The sequence below is a fragment of the Stegodyphus dumicola genome, chromosome 10, assembly GCF_044657685.1.
Source record: "Stegodyphus dumicola isolate Sdum_Otavi_A_Nest chromosome 10, ASM4465768v1".
NCBI classification, from domain to species: Eukaryota; Metazoa; Arthropoda; class Arachnida; order Araneae; family Eresidae; genus Stegodyphus; species Stegodyphus dumicola.
In genome coordinates, this window is record NC_140777.1 from 174,460,984 (window position 1) to 174,479,361 (window position 18,378).

An 18,378-nucleotide genomic window follows, 5' to 3' on the forward strand; every position below is an offset into this window, starting at 1 on the left:
TATAATTTTTGGTATCTCTTTGGAGATGCTGGTTCAAAAAAATGGAATTATACCACACTGAGATGAACGATAATCCTTTTATTTCTCCCAGAAAACTCCAAGTTACATGGTACTCTTCCTCTAACTTTATATCCCTTGTAACAGCTACTTACCACAGTGGGATTTGCATTTCACTCAATGTTCCAAACAAGCAGTATCCCTGGCAGCCTTTGTTTATTCTCCTCTTTCACTGCAGGTTTTGCCTGCTCCTCACTTCAGTGCTTTTTTGTAACTCTATGTAGCAAAAAATTCACTGATGTCACTGTTTGTGACTTAACATATTTCCCCCTTGAATCTAATATGTTCAATGAAAAGAAACGTTAATTAGTTACAGTAAATCACAGCTCAATTTATAACTCCACGTAAGCATAAAAGTTTAGCAGTTATAGCTGAGACATTCTAATATTATTCTCAAGAGGCAAAATCCAAATCTTTGAAGTGCCTCTTTTAAATATGCAATGTTCTGTCATCACACTTACTACTTGTAATTTGTTGCCATTTCCTGGAAAAATATCTACCTCTCTTCCCAGTAACCAGCTACGAACTGGCATATTATCTTCCTTAATGATAACTAACGCAATACTAATAGTGACAAATAATGTAATAATAGCAGCAGAGCTAATAGATGCAATCACTAGTGATGCATAAGATGTGGATAATAGTTGCAAAGTCGATTATAGTCTTTTTGTGTTGCTAGTTGATAATAGTTGCAAAGCATCTGCTCATGAAGAAAGCACAAGTGAGATGAGAGAGTGTTGCAGTAGTAATGCAAGCGAAGAAGGGAGGGAGGCAAAACTTTCAGTTTTAAGTTTTGATTTAGAATTTGGTGATTGGTCAAGAGGCATCTGTGTTAAGTGTTATGTAAAATTGCATGATTAATTTGAATGACGCAGTCCAGACCCATAGCACCATTTTTAAGACAGAGAAAGGAAGTCCCAAAATTAAATAAGAAATAAAAGATGTTATAGACAAATAAAATTTAGAAGTTTGTTTTCATATTTTTATCTTACATATACAGTCAAAAGTCGTTAATCCGGACTCGTCGGGACTTCGACGATTCCGGATCGATTTTTCCGGATTATAGATCATCAGTTTAAATCTCGTAAGATGGCATGCAGAAATTCTAAAATTAAAAATATGAAAACCGTAATTTATGAAATAAAGAACAATTATAATCTAAAGGGTATCAAAATTTACAAAAAAAAAAAAAAGCTTAATATTTTTTTGTTTACTTTATTAAACATTTCTTTCAATGTAAGTTGTTTAAGTTGCTTCGTTTTATGTGATAATACTTTCTCTTTAATTCTATAAACAGACATAATTTCTTGTTGAGTTACAAAGTTCCGCTGTTCAAGTCCCATAATTTCTGTGCCGAGAATACCGACTAACTTGTCAATCGAAATTTTTTCGTTTTCACTAACCTCTCTGTCATCATCTTCATGTCTTTATCCATTTTTTGCAGCAATTCCACTTTTTGTTTGACGGACATCGAAACATACTTTCGTTTTGTAGATCCTTTGGGAGCTCCAGCATCGGAAATTCTATTTGACATAATCAAAAGTTCAAGTTTACTTTTATAAAATTGCTCTTATAGTCTGCAAAAAATAATAAGCCGCATCCAATTTGAAGATTAAGGAACAACACAATCATCAACATTAACTGAAATAGATAATTAGATAATTTTAGCTTATACCGTCTGTTATACATTAAACGCGCACGCGAAAACATATTCTGCACTTGCGCACACGCATATGCGCAGTCGTAATGGTCTTACGTGCACACGTGCATGTGTCAATACGGCGCGTGTTCTGAAAGTTTTTAGCTTTGAGGTCCGGATTATAGATCATTCCGGATTATGTGTGTCCGAATTAACAACTTTTGACTTAAATTTTACAGTAATATGAATTTCACTTAATAATGAAAGACATTATTTATTGGGTTCAAAATATTATTTGTAGTGTATTCGACTGCTAGATTTTAAAATTAATTTTTGTTATGCATAAATCAATTCGTCTCTTCTTAGATGTTTAATTGATAAAAAATGGTAGAAAAATGTTCTATGGAAAATTAGAAAAATATAATCTCTCACATTGTTAAAAGAAAATATATATGTATTATGATATATACTATAATTAAACACTTTCTTCATCCAATAGTATTCTTAGCCTCACACTTTTTGAAATACCATAGAAGTAATATTTATTGCAAGAAGTATTGTTATAAATTTGCTTTGGAGAATGAATAGTTTTTTACTCTAATTTTGATATTTATTTCTAAATTCTATTCTTTTTTAAATGATACATATATTTCTTTAATTAACTTCGCAATAATGAGTAAGAGGAATTGGAGATTATTGTAAATATTTTCAGCTATTATATTTTATAGTTTAAATGTATACAATTTTTAAGTTACTCATACTTAATTTATTATTTTAATACTTGATTAATACTTAATTTAATGCTTTATATAATACTTAATGTTAATGCTTAATTTATTATTCATCACTTATGGTCAAGAAAATTGTTCAATCTGATCACAGAGCATGGGTCAATTAAAAACTGAATTTCAACAAGATCTCTGCTTTATTTAGCATATTTCATTTAAATATCGATATCAAAATAAATATATTTAGTCCTTTCTTTTGATATCTTCTGAGTAATTAGACTATTTCATAAAAATGCTGCTGAAAAAGGGATTAGCAATAGCTGTCAACTTTCTATTATATCTTAACCATTGTTTTATGTATTGTTTTCAGGATCATATGCATTTCAGAATTTAAATTTAGATGCTCTAATTTTTTAGAATCCAAGTGCAGGGAACTATTCCTGCAAATGCAGTCCTGGTTTTTTTGGAATTCGCTGCGAAACATCTGCTAATATATGTACAGAAAATCCTTGTGAGAATGGAGGTTCCTGTATTCATGACCCTGGAGGTTTTATTTGTTCCTGCCTAGCTGGCTACACAGGACCTCATTGTGAAAATGTTGAAGTATCTTCATGTAAAGATGGTCAATGTTTAAATGGTAGGTTTAATCTTATATTAAATTAAATGAAAAATATCAGCCAACTTTAAAAAAAATGTGAACTATTAACTTGATTAAAATGATTTTCAGTTTACTTCCATTTTATTTGTGACTAAATATGTAAACCTTTCTAATGAAACAAAATTAAATAACTGCTTATTGCTCATATTTCCTAAAAAAAATCTTAAATAAGTTGGAATTAATTTTAAAATTTAATTTTGTTGAAACATTCAAAAAAGTATTTGCTATGGTTTAAAATAAGAGCATAACTTTTGAATACATTACATTCACTTCTTTTGGTGTTTAAAAAAAAAAAGGAAACATAAATTTGAAAATTGGTATAAAAATTATCAACAAATGCAAATATATTTTCAGTGATTTATAATAACTCATAATATTTGAAATCAAGCTTTTTAAGGCAGTGTTTTTAATTGATCTTGTATACATACACATCATATGTTTTGTTGTTTAAAAAACTGATATGATATTTTTTATTAAAATTATCAAAGAAATGATTAGCTTAAAATGTTTATTCAGTTCATACATAACAATATTATGAATTTAATCATGCAGTCTAATATGCTTGATTTTTATCCTAATGTATAGTGAACTTATTATAGAAATAACAAGAAATTCTTTTTTCATTGTAATAACATGATTTAAATTCTTTGTGTGGATAATGTGCCACGAAATGTCTGTTTTGGATGTTTTAGCACAATTTAAAAATTAATATATTTTAATGAGGCAGGTTTAAATATTAATTTTTAATGACTTCTATTCTGCATTTAGGTGGTACCTGCATTGATCTTCAAAATGGTGCTCATTGTAAATGTCCTCAGGGTCTTTCAGGAAAATACTGCGAGATCATACTCACTTGTTCCTCAAATATATGCAAGAATGGTGGCACATGTACTGAATATTCAGGAACTGTTATGTGTGACTGCCCTTCTGGCTTTTCAGGCACATTTTGTCAAAATGGACAGAGCAGCTGTTCTTCAAAACCTTGTGCCAATGGAGGTGTATGTCAAGATACTAAAGATGGCTATAACTGTGATTGCAAACCTGGTTTTAGTGGGAAAGACTGCACTGTTTCAAATGACTCTTGCAACCCTCAAACATGTTTGAATGGTGCCCTGTGCCATGTCACAGCAAATGGTTTTATGTGCCACTGTCCCAGTGGTTATCGAGGTAATCGATGCCAAATAAAAGAGGGCAGTATTCTTCAGGCAAACTGGAATGAGCAGCCATCTGTAGCCTCAAATGTGTCTCATAGAGTGTCAGAAGAGCAAGAAAAGTTTCAACTCAGTGGAAAGCAAGTGGCTGTTATTGCCAGCTTATGTTCTGTTTTTGTTATTCTTATTATTGTGTTATCCTTCTGTGTGATTTTCTGTGTCTTACGGAAACGCAAACGTCAGCGTCATGCGGAAGAAACTCAAAGAGCCAAAGAATATGACTTTGATTTGGAGGATGAGCAATTACAGAATGAGCGTAATGCAATGCACATGAACAATAAGCAGTGTAATATGCCTCAAAAAATTGTGAATGCCTTGGACAGAGTGCCTGCCAAAGTATCCAATGAGGCTCCTCCTAAAGTGCTTAACAGTGAAGTGAATAACAAAAAAGTGCCAGACAAAAGTTTGGTTTGCACTCCAAGAACTTTACAAAAGAAAGATATCTTAAGTGATAGTTCAATCGGGTAAGCATAAAAGAAACATATTCAGTTATTTTAACAAACTCTGCTTATTTATTGGATTGAATTTCATTGTTTCATAATTTTATGTGTAAATCTATTTTTTTCCCACAAAACTAAATTCTTCAAATTACAAAAGTGTTCAAATGACAGTAGTTCTGAATTACATATATGACATTTCTTGACTTTTCTGAATATTAAGTCATATTTTTAATAGGTTAGCTGAAAGAGAGATTTTTGGAATGATTTATATTTTTAAATTGAAGCAACATTACTGTTTCGAATACAGGAAAATTGTAGTAATGTATTTATGTAACTATGAAACTAAATAATTGTATGCAGTTCAACAGTAACTAAAAATACATTCATCAAAAATTAATTCAGTAAATAGAAATAGGTATTGTATGTACTTTAAAAATGTTAACCATTTTCTTTTGCGAATCTAACAAGCATTCATTTGTTAGTTGCCTGAGAAGAAAATGCAGTTAAAACACTGACTGGCATCTCTTTATTAACTTCTATTTATCATATGTTAGTTTATGTAACTTTAGAAGGACAAACTTAATCAATGTACTCATAATAATTTTTATACTTAAGCAGTATTCATATAATTTCCTTATATTATGAATATATAGGATGCTTCAAACTACAGTGCCTCAAAAAATCAGCAATTATTTGTAACCTACTTTCTATGCATAACCATGACAAGTATTTTACAGCATGCTTCTACCTGTAGAAATCATAGAAATATCATCCATTGCTAAGACATACTTAAATGAGACATTTAATACACTGACTACCAATAAGTATTTGGACACCTATGCAAATGACGATATCTGCGGTCCTAAGGTACGTCACGGACTCCGCCGGTATATATCGTGTAGGAAACAGCATCGGCTTTAGTCGCATGCAAGATGCCTCGCAGCTCGGAGCTCTCTGATTTCGAGAAATAATTATCGGGTGGCCGATCCTTAAGGGACATATCTAGCGATCTGAAGTACCCAAAATCGACAGTGGCCTATGTGATTAAGAAGTGGAAGGTGAGCGGTGATTGTCGGAATGTGCCCCGAGTCGGCAGACCAACGAAACTGGGAGATAGAGACCAACGAGTGCTGTCCAGAGAAATTCGGAAGAACCGCACCCAACTGATGGCCCTCATCCACGAGGAGTTTCAGCAGGCATCCGGGAGTATTGTTTCAATGAATACCATCCATAAGGAAGCACATCTGCTTGGTTTTCATGATCGTGCTGCTGCCCATAAGCCTTTGATCACAAAGTCTAACCACGCTGCTCGGTTAATGTGGTGCAAAGCACATCGAAATTGGATCGTAGATCAGTGGAAACGGGTTCTTTGGAGTGGCGAATCAAGGTTCACCCTTTACCATTTGGATGGCAGGGTCTGGGTCTGGCGTCTACCTGGAGAACATCTCCTACCAGAATGCATTGTGCGAACAGTCAAGTTTGGCGGAGGTGGAATTATGGTCTGGGGGTGTTTCTCCTGGTATGGGCTGGGACCCTTGGTCCCCATTCATGGTAAGCTCAACTCCGATGCCTACTGCACTATTTTGGATGACAATGTGCTTCCTACGTTGTGGCAGTTTTACGAGTTGGACCCCTGTTACTTTCAGGACGACAATGCCAGTTGTCATGTTTCGACGTTAACCAAGGCTTGGTATGGTGCCAATGGAGTTCATCGAATGGACTGGCCTGACCAGAGTCCCGACCTGAACCCTATCGAGAACCTCTGGGATGAGTTACATCGCCGAATTCAGGGGTGTACTATCCGTGCAAAATCGGTGAAGGAACTTCTATGTCTTCTCCAAGCCGAATGGAAGAAAATACCACTAGCTGTCATACAAAGACTTGTGGAAAGTATGCCCCGGAGGGTCCACGCTGTAATTACCTCTCGTGGAGGCTCTACCAACTATTGATTTTGAATAAAGTTAGTTTTTCTTTTCTATCACAGGTGTCCAAATACTTATTGGTAGTCAGTGTATAATAAAAGGTTGTCTGCAACATGTCTTCATTAGTCTTGCAGATTGTTCCATTGATACTAAAACATACTTGAATAAGACACTTAATATTATAAAAGGCTGTCTGCAGCATGTCCGTGGTAGACTGCATCATTGATCTTTGTTTCAATGTTGCTTTTCAAATCTTCAAAAACGTGTGTTATGTTTGTAAGTACACTTACTTTCGAGATGAAAAATTAAATCATAAACTAGATGGCTATAAATATTTGGATATAATAAGTAACCACAGGAGAAAAAATTTCATTGAAATTCAAGGAGGTTACTTGGTTTGTCTTTTGCCAAGTCATCAATGATATTCTAGAAATTTGATTCCCCTTTGAATTTTTTCTTATTTATATCATTCTGATCATAATTTAACTGACAATTATATTTTTTATTCAAAAGTTTGATGGAGTAATAAAAGCATAACAAGAACATGAAGCTGTTAAAATCTGTTTGTAATTTCTTTAAATGTTGTTGAGTGTAAAAACAGTTTTCTCCTTAATTCACTTTCATATGGCAACTCAGCATCTCTTGATTCTTTATCTCACCTATGGCCAAATGGCTATAACCATTGAATACTGGTAGTTCGACTTGGGGTCAAATCCTAAAGAATGAGTTCATGCTTTTACATCTTTGTAGTTTATGAATAATGAAGGGTATGTAAGGTTGTATTCATAAATGTATGACATGACTATGAAGCAGTGTCCCTTTCATAATGTATGAATATGCATTAGATTCCAGTTTTTTAGCCCTTTGGTAACTGTAGTGAGTTCTGCTGTAATCCAATAAATCCCAGTCTTTCTTTCTGCTTCAAAGATCTAACTGAATATCAACCCCATTTTATGTTTCACATGAAAAATGCCACTCTAAAAAAATTTCCTGCATGGAATGGACTGCTCCCTTCCCTTCTCCATCTACACTCATTTTATTCCATCCTACTGAAAAAAAAACCCTTTTCAAAAATCTCCACTAGTTCCTTTTATGAACTGTTGCAGGAACACCCTGTCAACCTTAGTATATGTAGCCATCCTGACTGAAATTGAGTAACTCCATGAAACATATACATTTTGATCCATATCAAAATAATAGTGTTGAAAGACACAGGACAACTTACTGAATACCTGTGGGCATATTTGTATTGCTTAAAAACAAAACAGCTTAGTTTTATGCAGAGTCGGGCAAAGCGCAGACCTAATTCCTTGAGGGAGCTACATGATGAAACACCAAGCTGTACCTACATATTTTTTCTTCTGAGGCAAAGAGGTTAATGTGTATCCTATATCCAGTATTTGGGGGGGAGGAAGGAGAAAAGGAAATATATATGTATAAAAAATGATAAATTCAAAGTAATATATTAAAATATAGATTGGTATATATGTACATAACTCTGCATAATTATATAGATATTTTAAACATGCATTATTGCATACATATCTCTAAATATACCTATAAAAATAAATGTGTAAAAAATATGTACCGTATATACCCGCATATAAGTCGACTCCCCCCCCCCACTTCGACATAAAAAATTCCTAGAAAATAAGAAACCCGTGTATAAGTCGACCCCCCCCACCACCACCACTTCCAAAATCAATCGAGAAACTTCAGAAAAATTTTTTTAAATACTACGTTTATTCAAAATTATCTGAGGAAAAAAGTAAATATACGATAAAAAATACTTTAGTAAATAAACAAAATCAAAATCCTTCAACATCCGATTCATGGTCAGATTCACCAAACATTTCATAAAACTCTTCTGTCGTCATTGGCTCGTCATCATACATATTTTCAGTCTCGAACTCTGTATTGTTACAATCACTACTAGAGCCTTCGTCATCATTTTCACTTTCAAAAACAGCATCATCTTCCGTGCCGTCTAGTTCGTTGCTAATACAACATTTTTTAAATGATTTTATAATCATTTCAGAGGGTATTTCGTTCCAAGCATCTTTAACCCACTGAGCAATTAATGTAATATCGGGCTTTTTAATGTTGCCTCCCTTTGTAAATGTTGGTCGACCGGAACTAATCCACTCTGCCCAATATTTTCTAACATTTACTTTGAAGGGCTTATTGAGGCAGACATCTAGGGGTTGAATGACGGATGTCAATCCTCCCGGAATTACGGCCACAGTCGCTTTTAGGTGTTTTGTCACTTTTGTCACTTCTTCAGAAAAGTGTCCACGAAAAGAATCTTATACGAAAAGAGAAGGTTTTTTGAAAGCTGCTCCCAGTCTTTTATCCCACACATTTTTAAGCCAATCGACTGTTCCGTCAGCATCCATCCATCCCTTTTCATGGGCACGAACCAGCACACCTGATGGAAACACAAAGTTTTTCGGTAAAGTTTTTCTTTTAAAAATGGTCAACGGACGATCTTTAAAAATGACTATCTGCATTTCTCTTTTCTTAGCGTGTTGGCAAAACTTTTTTATTGCTCGTTATTGATCGGTGGTTTGGGGGTCGAAAATTCCTTGGTTTAATCGAAACTTACTCTAGTTAAAGTATGAAACTCTGTGATTAGTTTGTCACATAATTTAAGTCATGAAATTACTTCAAGTAAGTGACTTATTTGATAAGTCGTCCAATTTGAGCGCGGGAAGAAAACAACTGCATTATATAAAGAAATTTTTGAACTTCCGATTCTTTAAATTTTTTATGGCCCCCTGTATAAGTCGACACCCCCACTTTGAAGTCTTTTTTTTGTCCAAAATATCGACTTATACGCGGGTATATACGGTAAATCAAAATACTAACTTCATTCATTTCTATATTCATTTTGACTCTTTTCCTTTCAAAAAATAGCATTAATAATAAATCATTAATTATTAATTAATAACAAATTTTTCATATTTCTAATATCTCTTTCAATATATATATATATATAGCCTCAAACATATGGCAATTTCTTTTTACAATTGAAATTTTGTTATTCATGATTTAATTCAAGTCCCCGTTAAACATTTTTAATAATTTACATTCAAGTTACTTTAAAACAATTTCCGGAATTAAACTTACTAACTATGGATTCACTCTTTTTAGATAATTCTACTAAAATTAATCTTAAGAGATAATATAATCAATATATATAATACAATATACACTGCATCCACAAAAGTCCTTACCCAGCCTTTATTTTTGCACAACCATTGGTTGTAAACTTATAATTTTAGTTACAAAATTGTTTTACATGATGAAAAAGTTCATGATTATGTATTTTAAAACACCCTCTCAAAAAAACTAAAAGGAAAAAATACAGTATTTTGTAAATACAAAATCTAGCTTTTTACACGTACATTCTGTCCCTGTATTTATGTTTCGGAAAATTTTGTACATGTTATAAAAAATAAAATGCAAAATGTTTGACTCTTGTATAACAAAAATTGATCAAGATATTTAATTCAAAATTTATGGTATTTGACGTCATTTTGAATTTGCATTGAGGAGTCAGTCTGAAAATAAATCATGACAATTGGAGGTTAATTTTCCTCCCTTTAAAAATGCCATCAATGATATTCTCTTCTAATTTACTAGTGCTTTAGTTATAATTTTGTTACCTTTGGTATGATAAAAGAATTTTTGCACAAATAATTTATAAAATGCATTAAGCCTAAAATTATGCTATTAATATTCTCAAAGTTTTATTACTTTCGAATCATAATTTGTTGGTCATAAAAAATGTATTACAGCACATTAAAAATTGAAATACACACTTTTTTTCATTTTAGATTAATGCAAATAATGTTACAGATTAGGTACATACCAATACTGAAGCCTGCCAGTATTGCAACCTGAATTTTTTAAGATTCTGTAACTTTTACTGCAACCTGAATTTTTTAAGATTCTGTAAATAAAATCTCCGTTTTGAAAAATAAAAATTATATTGATCAATATTTTTCACTCCGCGGGGGAACTCCACAGCGCAATTTGAATTGGAAGTTGATCTGTCAGCACTATCCTTATCTTCAGGGCAGATGTTTTTATTTTATTTGGCTTATAATTCCTTACTAAATGTAGTATTTCATCTTGATGTACTCCGTCTTTGATATGATTTAAATCAAATTCCTCCTCATTATAATTCGCTTCCGATAGTGAAGAAAGTGACACAGAGGTTATTAAAAATGAAAAAATTTCGATTGACAAATTAGTCTGTATTCTCGACACAGCAATTATAGGACTTGAACGGTGGAACTTTGTAACTGAAGAAGAAATTATGTCTGTTTATAGAATTAAAGAGAAAGTATTATCACATAAAACAAAGCAACTTAAACAACTTACATTGAAAGAAATGTTTAATAAAGTAAACAAATAAATATTAAGCTTTTTTTTTTTTTTTTTTTTTTTTTTTTTGTAAATTTTGATATTCTTTAGATCATAATTGTTCTTTATTTCATAAATTATGGTTTCATATTTTTAATTTTATAATTTCTGCATGCCATCTTACGAGATTTAAACTGATGATCTATAATCCGGAAAAATCGATAATCCGGAATCGCCGAAGTCCCGACGAGTCCGGATTAACGACTTTTGACTGTACATAAATGAAACCATATGTACACTGTTTCAAAATAAAAGAGAAATAGTTCTATAGCTCCCATCTACTGGGCTGATTGACAAAATTCAGCTTGCATTCTTCATGTCCTGAAAGTGCAACTTTCAAGACATGAAGTGTACTAGATTTATGCATAGCATTGTTCTAATATAAGTTTTTTGACACAAAATCGGACTTTTTGTGAAATGACATGGTAATTTTTTTCCATATTTCGATTCTATGGCACAAATTCTGCCAAACTGCCAAGTTTTGTAAAACTTGCACGAATAGTTTTTAAAAAATTAGCTCTCAAAATGTTAGCTATTCAATGTGTATTGAATCTGATATATATTTATTAATATCTTTTTTTTTATTAAACTTGCTTCATTCCTTCTACAAGAATTTCAAATTTAGGCTTAATCCAAATATAACTTGCACATTTTTTATTATTTATTTTTTAAATTGTACTTTTAAATAATTTTTATAAATTTATCGAAAGACTTTTTGAATTTCGAAAAATTGTTTGAATGTATAAAATTTTTACCATCATTTTAAAGTAATTGTATTTCTAAGGATACCTGCAAAAAATTAGTTTTTTAATCAAAATTCCTAGGATATACATTAATTTACATATTGGCACCTTTTCGAAATTTGGCGTATTTAATATTAATGACAATAATCAAAATATGATTTATGCTTGTTAAAATTATTTGAAAGAATGAACAATGGACCATTATTCCTCTCATGCATCAATGAAAAAAAATTTAAAGTAAGTAGGTTACTATAAATTAAGAATTCCGTAAAGTGTATTCTTGGATCCAAATTAAAAAAATTCGCCAAGATAAATTTTTAAATTTCTCCATAAATTTCATCCCAAATGTTACAAAATTTAATATTTAGGCATAATTTGAGTTGTAGAATCGAAATATGGAAAAAAATTGGCACATAATTTCAGAAAAAGTCTTATTATGTGTCAAAATACCTATATTAGAACAGTGGTATATATTAATCTAATATATATCCTAAGCCGCACTTTCGAGACATGAAAAACGCAATTTGAATTTCATCAATCGGCCCAGTAGAATGGGAGATATGGGACTGTCCCCCCCTTTTTTTTCCCTCGCAGCGTACAAGTCCCATGTAAATTAAATATTGATTCAGGAAGACAAATCTCAAACCATGCACTTTGCTTGCTGAAAAATTTTAGACATAAAAAAAATATATCAGAGACTAATAATTAGATACATTTTATTTTCAAATATCTTCAATTACTGTTCTGATGCTATTCCAATGGGCCTTTGTACATTTTGCTGTAAGAAACTGTCGGCATATTAGTATATTTTTGTTCAAATGCCAGTACTTCTATCTTACATGATGTCAATCTTATTCTGGTATTGGTCCAATGCTATATCAACCCTGTGACATATAAATGTTATGCTGATGTTGATCTTATTGAGTAATGATCATATTGTTTTGAAATATATACATTAATCATTTTGATAATTATTATATCATTATCGAAATTTCATTTTATGTCAGTCACATGCCAGCAACTAGCTTCAATTGTATGCCAAATATGTTGATCATGCACCAGATAAATTTTATGTCATGTAGATGCTATGCCACGTTTGTTCTATTGTCCTACACTGTGTCAATATAATATAATATAAGCTATTAAATATGTCTGTTTGGAAAAATAAGAATCCCTGTAATTATAAAATAATAAAAAATTTTTGCTTGATATTGATTTAAGCATGAAAGAAAAGGCAAAAAGTATTAACCCTTTAACTGTCAAGTTATTTTGATGATTTGGGTACACAAATTGTCAAATTTTTTTATTGGAAAAACCAAATGTAGCCGAAATAAACATCTCTCGATATATATTCGGGTATGACAATACGATGCACTCAAAAAAAAAAAAAAAAAAAAAAATTACCCCGAGAAATACTCGGGCGTGACATTTTCGAACACCAGTGCTGTGCCCGAGATAATCTCAGGCATGACAGTTAAAAGGTTAAAAGATTTTGTTGTTCTTGGTAAAAGCAGGCAGAGAAAAATTGCATTTAAACTGAGAATTTCCCAAACAGTATTGTGTAATTTATTTAAATAAGAATTGGAATTGATAAAAAATGCAAATGTTTCAAAGAAGTGTAAAAAAGATAAAAAATCAAAAGATGCTGGAAATGCTTGCTTAAAATGGTTTTAAGTTATCATTTCATACCAAAAGCTCAACAACATTTGAAATCCATTGGTTTACCAGATGGTGCAAAAATTATTCTTATTATTGACAGCGATTTTTGGCTCATACTTCATTTGAAGTTTTAATAAAACATAATGTCTCCATCTTTAACTCTTTCCTTCAAATGTACACCCATCAGATATCAGAGTGCTGCATCTGCTGAAACTTTTCTTAATTTCCGATGCTGAATTTTTCTCCAGTTCTTAATTTCTCCCCTTATTTTTTTAATAGTATCTAAAATTATTTATTACAACTAAATTTTAAATTTTCTTTCTAGATGTGCAAGCTTTCCACTGTCTTCCTATTAAAATTATTTGCATTTTTAAGCATCATTATGTAAATGCTTAAAATTTTAGCTTGAGTCATTAATATATCTTTACATTTTCAGCTGCCACTTTCCTCAGGACTGGCCTCCATGTAACAGTAGTGGCATCTATGTCATTGAAGATCACTTCAGGGCGAGTTCTGAACAGAATACAGGTTTAGAAATGGAGAATGTTCTTGCCACTGAAGTTTAAGGACGTATAATTTAAATGTTGTACAGTCTGTCCAAGTGCCTTTTGTAATATAGTTTCATGTGTTTGTACAAAACAGAGCTTTCTATAGAAGATCATAGATTTTTTTTTTTTTTTTTTCCTATTTATAATGAGTAGTTGAAATATTTGCTCGCAGTTACATTAAAAAACTTTTCCTTTCCTTCTTTAATGTGTTTGAAAATAGCATAGTATATTTTGTCAGTTGTTAAATTTAGAAATTTTATATTATTTAATACTCGTGCATTTATATAATTTTTTAGGCATCACAATTGTTTTTGGAAAAAAAAATTATTTTATTTTACCTTGACTACCTGAAATAATTGTTCTTAATGAGACAATTCCTTATTCAGTGATAATTTATTTCATGCTAAGTTGATGCTAAAAGTTGTTGCAGAAATTGTAGTACTTTAATACAGTTTTGAAAATATATCTCCACTGTTAAAAGTCTTTGTGAAGAAAGCAAAGCATTTAAATTTTGAAATGTAATTTAGTTGTTTATAATGCTGCTAGATGGCAAATGATTTTCTTCTAAGTATGGTATATATTTATTTAAATGTCTAAAGACTGTCACGGCATTTCATTATCAATGCTGAAATATCAGTTTTGTTTATTCTGAACTAACATAAGTTATTCATTTTCGATATCTCACCTGTTTTTAGATATTTCACTTTTAACTGAAATTTGAACTGAGTGAGCTGCGAACTGTTCTTCAGCTATTTGTACATAAAATAGTCTCAAGTAGGGACTGATAAATTGAGGTGGAATTTTATTTCCATACTAAATCCACCAGTAAAGAATATATCTTTTAGTTTAGTTATATAAGCTTATTAAAATATAGAGATCTCATAGATTTTACTGCCAGTCAGTGCTGTAATCGGCTATTGATTGTTTCTCTCTACATGTAAAATGATTATTGTGCCATGTTTCAGTAGATTTACAAAACTTTCTGTCAGACATCTGTAGTTCAGCATGCACTTACTTATTTTCCACAATCATTAATGAAATTTTGTTGTACTTGGAGACATATTTCACGCATAAAAATAAAAAAAAATAACATTTTTAATTTTTATTCTTAGACATGTTTAATAAACTGTTTATCTTTTAAAATTTCTATACAATAAGTAGTAATATGCACAATTTATGCAATTTGTTATAGCATTAAGATTTTAAAGAGAATGAGGTATTCTCTAAGTCAGTAATATATGCAGTAAGATGAGAATTTAGTACTTAAGTGCTGTCTTCATTTAGAAATTTTGACAGTATATGTGGTTTACGTAGATCACAGTTTTATTAAGTGATTAGTTACTGATCTCTTGATGTCTTAGAAAACTACTGTTTAGCTTTGAAATGAAACCGTGTTTCCTTTGATTTAAAAACTCAGTTGACTTAAGTGAGAAATCATTATCATTTATTTCTGTAACTTTCATAATCTTGAACAAGAAGCAAAATAGTTCCCCCCCCCAAGTTAATTCTTTAGCTCCTTTAGTGAAATTTTGCAGTAGTAACTGTATATAGCATTTGTACATTTTTAGTTGGATCTCATCTTGTATATAAACGGAGGCTGTTTTTATGTCCGTTTCTGCAGCACCATGTCCTGAATAAATTCATGATTGTCTATTTTTGTATACTGTGTGTTTGGACTCATTTTATTTTATTTTGATTTTTTTTTTAAAACAACACTACCCTCTGGCAGAAGAAAAAAACTCACGTTTGATAATTTAGTTGCTTCAAAATAATTTTTTGAGTTCTGAATTCAAATGATACAAAAATGGAATACTACAGAGCTATTTTGAAAATTCAATTTCTTATAATTGATTGATTGTTTACCTCCTTGCACCTTGCAAAGCCAACTTCCTGCCTAAGCTCCCCCTCCCCCATTCCACTCAAAAATATCTTGAAATTTGACCAATGAGATGAGGAAACCTTTTGTTTAGGAAGTATCAAAATCATAACTCAAAAAATGAGAGAATCTATTTTGTATCCACACCTTCTTTCAGTTTTATGACCTATTTCTACTGACCCAGAAACACTTTTTCACTTTAACCAAAAACATTAAAAGGTTCACCTAAAAATTTCAATTCAAATAAAAATATTAATTATGAAAAATACTGATTATGGATAATTTCAATATGATACTGGAAGTCAAAATTCTCAATTATTCATACAATCTGAGGTTAATGATTGAGAGAGAAATGTGAAGTAACTAAAAGATTATCCTGAAGCTCAACTTTTAGAATGAGCTCTCAATGCATTTTATACAAAAGCAAAAAATAAGTCTAGTTACTACTCATATTTTTCTATAGATAAGTGCTGCACTTTAAGAATGATCAATGTATAAATTTAGCTATATTGAAAAACAGTGAATAAAGTGGCACAGAGACAAAAATTTGACTTTGAATGCAAAGCAGACGAATAGTCTTTCCACTGCTCCAAAATAAACCTAATAACTGTTCTTTTCTACATTGGGAACTTTTAACTTTGAGAAGATATGGTGCTGGTATAGGCTAGTCTAGTCTGCACGGCTATTGCCGAAGTGTCGCGCAGCTGCGCAACTTATCCGGCTCTTGAAAATTAAGCCCAAAGGGCGCATGACTTTGAATTTTTCATGACAAGTTTCTAGGACGTCAAAGGTGGCTACAGGGGGCGACCATGAGTCGCAAGGCCAAAGTATGGCGCGCGCATCAAGAAATATGCAAAGCAGGAGCCGTGAGGATTTGTATGATTTGTTTGTGTTGTATCATAAAAGAAGACACAGACAGAATCCAATAGTTTCAATCATGACATCTGAATTAATATATATCATAACAATTAAACATAAGCATACATTATTACATAAATACAAAGTGAAAAGAGCATACAAACTAAACATACAAATTACAAATGAGAAATAAAATTATATACACTATATACAATATAAACAAGCACTGTGCATCCCCTTCATGATTATTTTTTATGTGGGGAAATTTAAGTCCCTGGCGAGGTGGGCCGCGAGTGGTCTTAGTGAAGCATCTTCTTCAAGAATTACATAATCTAACACATTTAAATCGGTCATATGGTTGCATTCTTGTGCCTTGTTGAATAATTCATTATTTGCTTTGTGTAGATATGTTTCTACAGATTCCATTTTCAGGTCACTGTGCAGGGTGTGATTCGAGACATAATAGTGAGCATTTGTTAACATCCTAAGTACTTTATTTTGAATAATTTGCAGCGTGTTTAACTCCTTTTTCTGAACTGTTGCCCAGGCCGGAGAAGCGTACGCAAAAATAGGACGTATAATGGAGTTATAAATGTGTCTCTTCCTCTTGATATCTAATTTGGAGGTCGCAGACAGGAGTGGCTTAAGACTTTGAATTACCCCAATAGTCTTACCTCTGACACATTTTATATGCTCTTTCCAAAGGAAATTAGCACTATATTTTAAACCTAAGTATGTAGCAGTTTTTACAACTGGTACAATAGTATCAAATAGCAACAGTTATGCAGTTAATGGGTGGTTCATTTTATTCTTTTTAAAAATCAGAAGCTTAGATTTATCCGCATTAATTGCAATTTTCCAATTTGCACACCAGGTTTCAAGTTTCGGCATAAATCTTTGAAGTTTCTTAATCGCAAAATTTGGCGACCCAGACTTGACGGCAAAAGCTGTGTCGTCTGCGTAGCAGCCCATGAAAAAATTTTGATCTAGATGTTCTGCAGGTAGGTTTGCCACGTAGAATAAATAGAGCACGGGCCCTAAAATAGATCCTTGAGGGACCCCGGCTTGTACTTGCTTCTTATCTGAGGTGCTATCATCAATGTGAATACTGAATGTTCTGTTTGAAAGAAACGAGTGAATAATTTTGATTAACTCAGTGCTGAACTGCAAACTGATTAATTTATAAATTAACCCCTCATGCCAGACGCGGTCGAACGCCTTCGCCACGTCCAGCATGAGTAAGGCAACATATCTTTTGTTGTGCAGTGCACTCACTACCTATGTACTCATTCAGTCTAACCAGCTGCTTCGTCCTGGATAGGGCTTTCCTGAAGCCAAACTGTTCAAGTGGTAATTTATCCAGGTGTGGTTGTATTCTACTAAGGACAATTCTTTCAAGTATTTTTCCCATACTGGGCAGCAGGCTAATGGGCCTGTACCCATCCGTTTTTGTCAGATTCTTTCCCGGCTTTGGGATCACAATCATTTTGGCAGACTTCCATATATTCGGAAAGTGGCTATTGTACAGGCAAGCATTCAGAATACCTGTAAGTCGATTAATCATATTTATTGGCAGCCATTTCAGTGCTACATTATTAACATTATCCT

The 18,378-nt window shown here is 32.1% G+C and overlaps 1 protein-coding gene across 8 annotated transcripts in view; it reads left to right on the forward strand.

Annotated features, from left to right (window-relative positions):
* The window catches only part of LOC118189593 (uncharacterized), a 475,680-nt gene extending 459,983 nt beyond the window's left edge, over window positions 1-15,697 (forward strand). For all 8 annotated transcript variants that reach the window (XM_085825888.1, XM_085825889.1, XM_085825886.1 and 5 more), the window contains 3 exons: window positions 2,842-3,061; window positions 3,851-4,757; window positions 13,925-15,697. In XM_085825888.1, coding sequence (XP_085682014.1) covers window positions 2,842-3,061; window positions 3,851-4,757; window positions 13,925-14,054 — 1,257 coding nt within the window. In that variant the 3' untranslated portion in view covers window positions 14,055-15,697. The remainder of the gene's footprint in view (window positions 1-2,841; window positions 3,062-3,850; window positions 4,758-13,924) is intronic.
* Window positions 15,698-18,378: the final 2,681 nt, after the last annotated feature.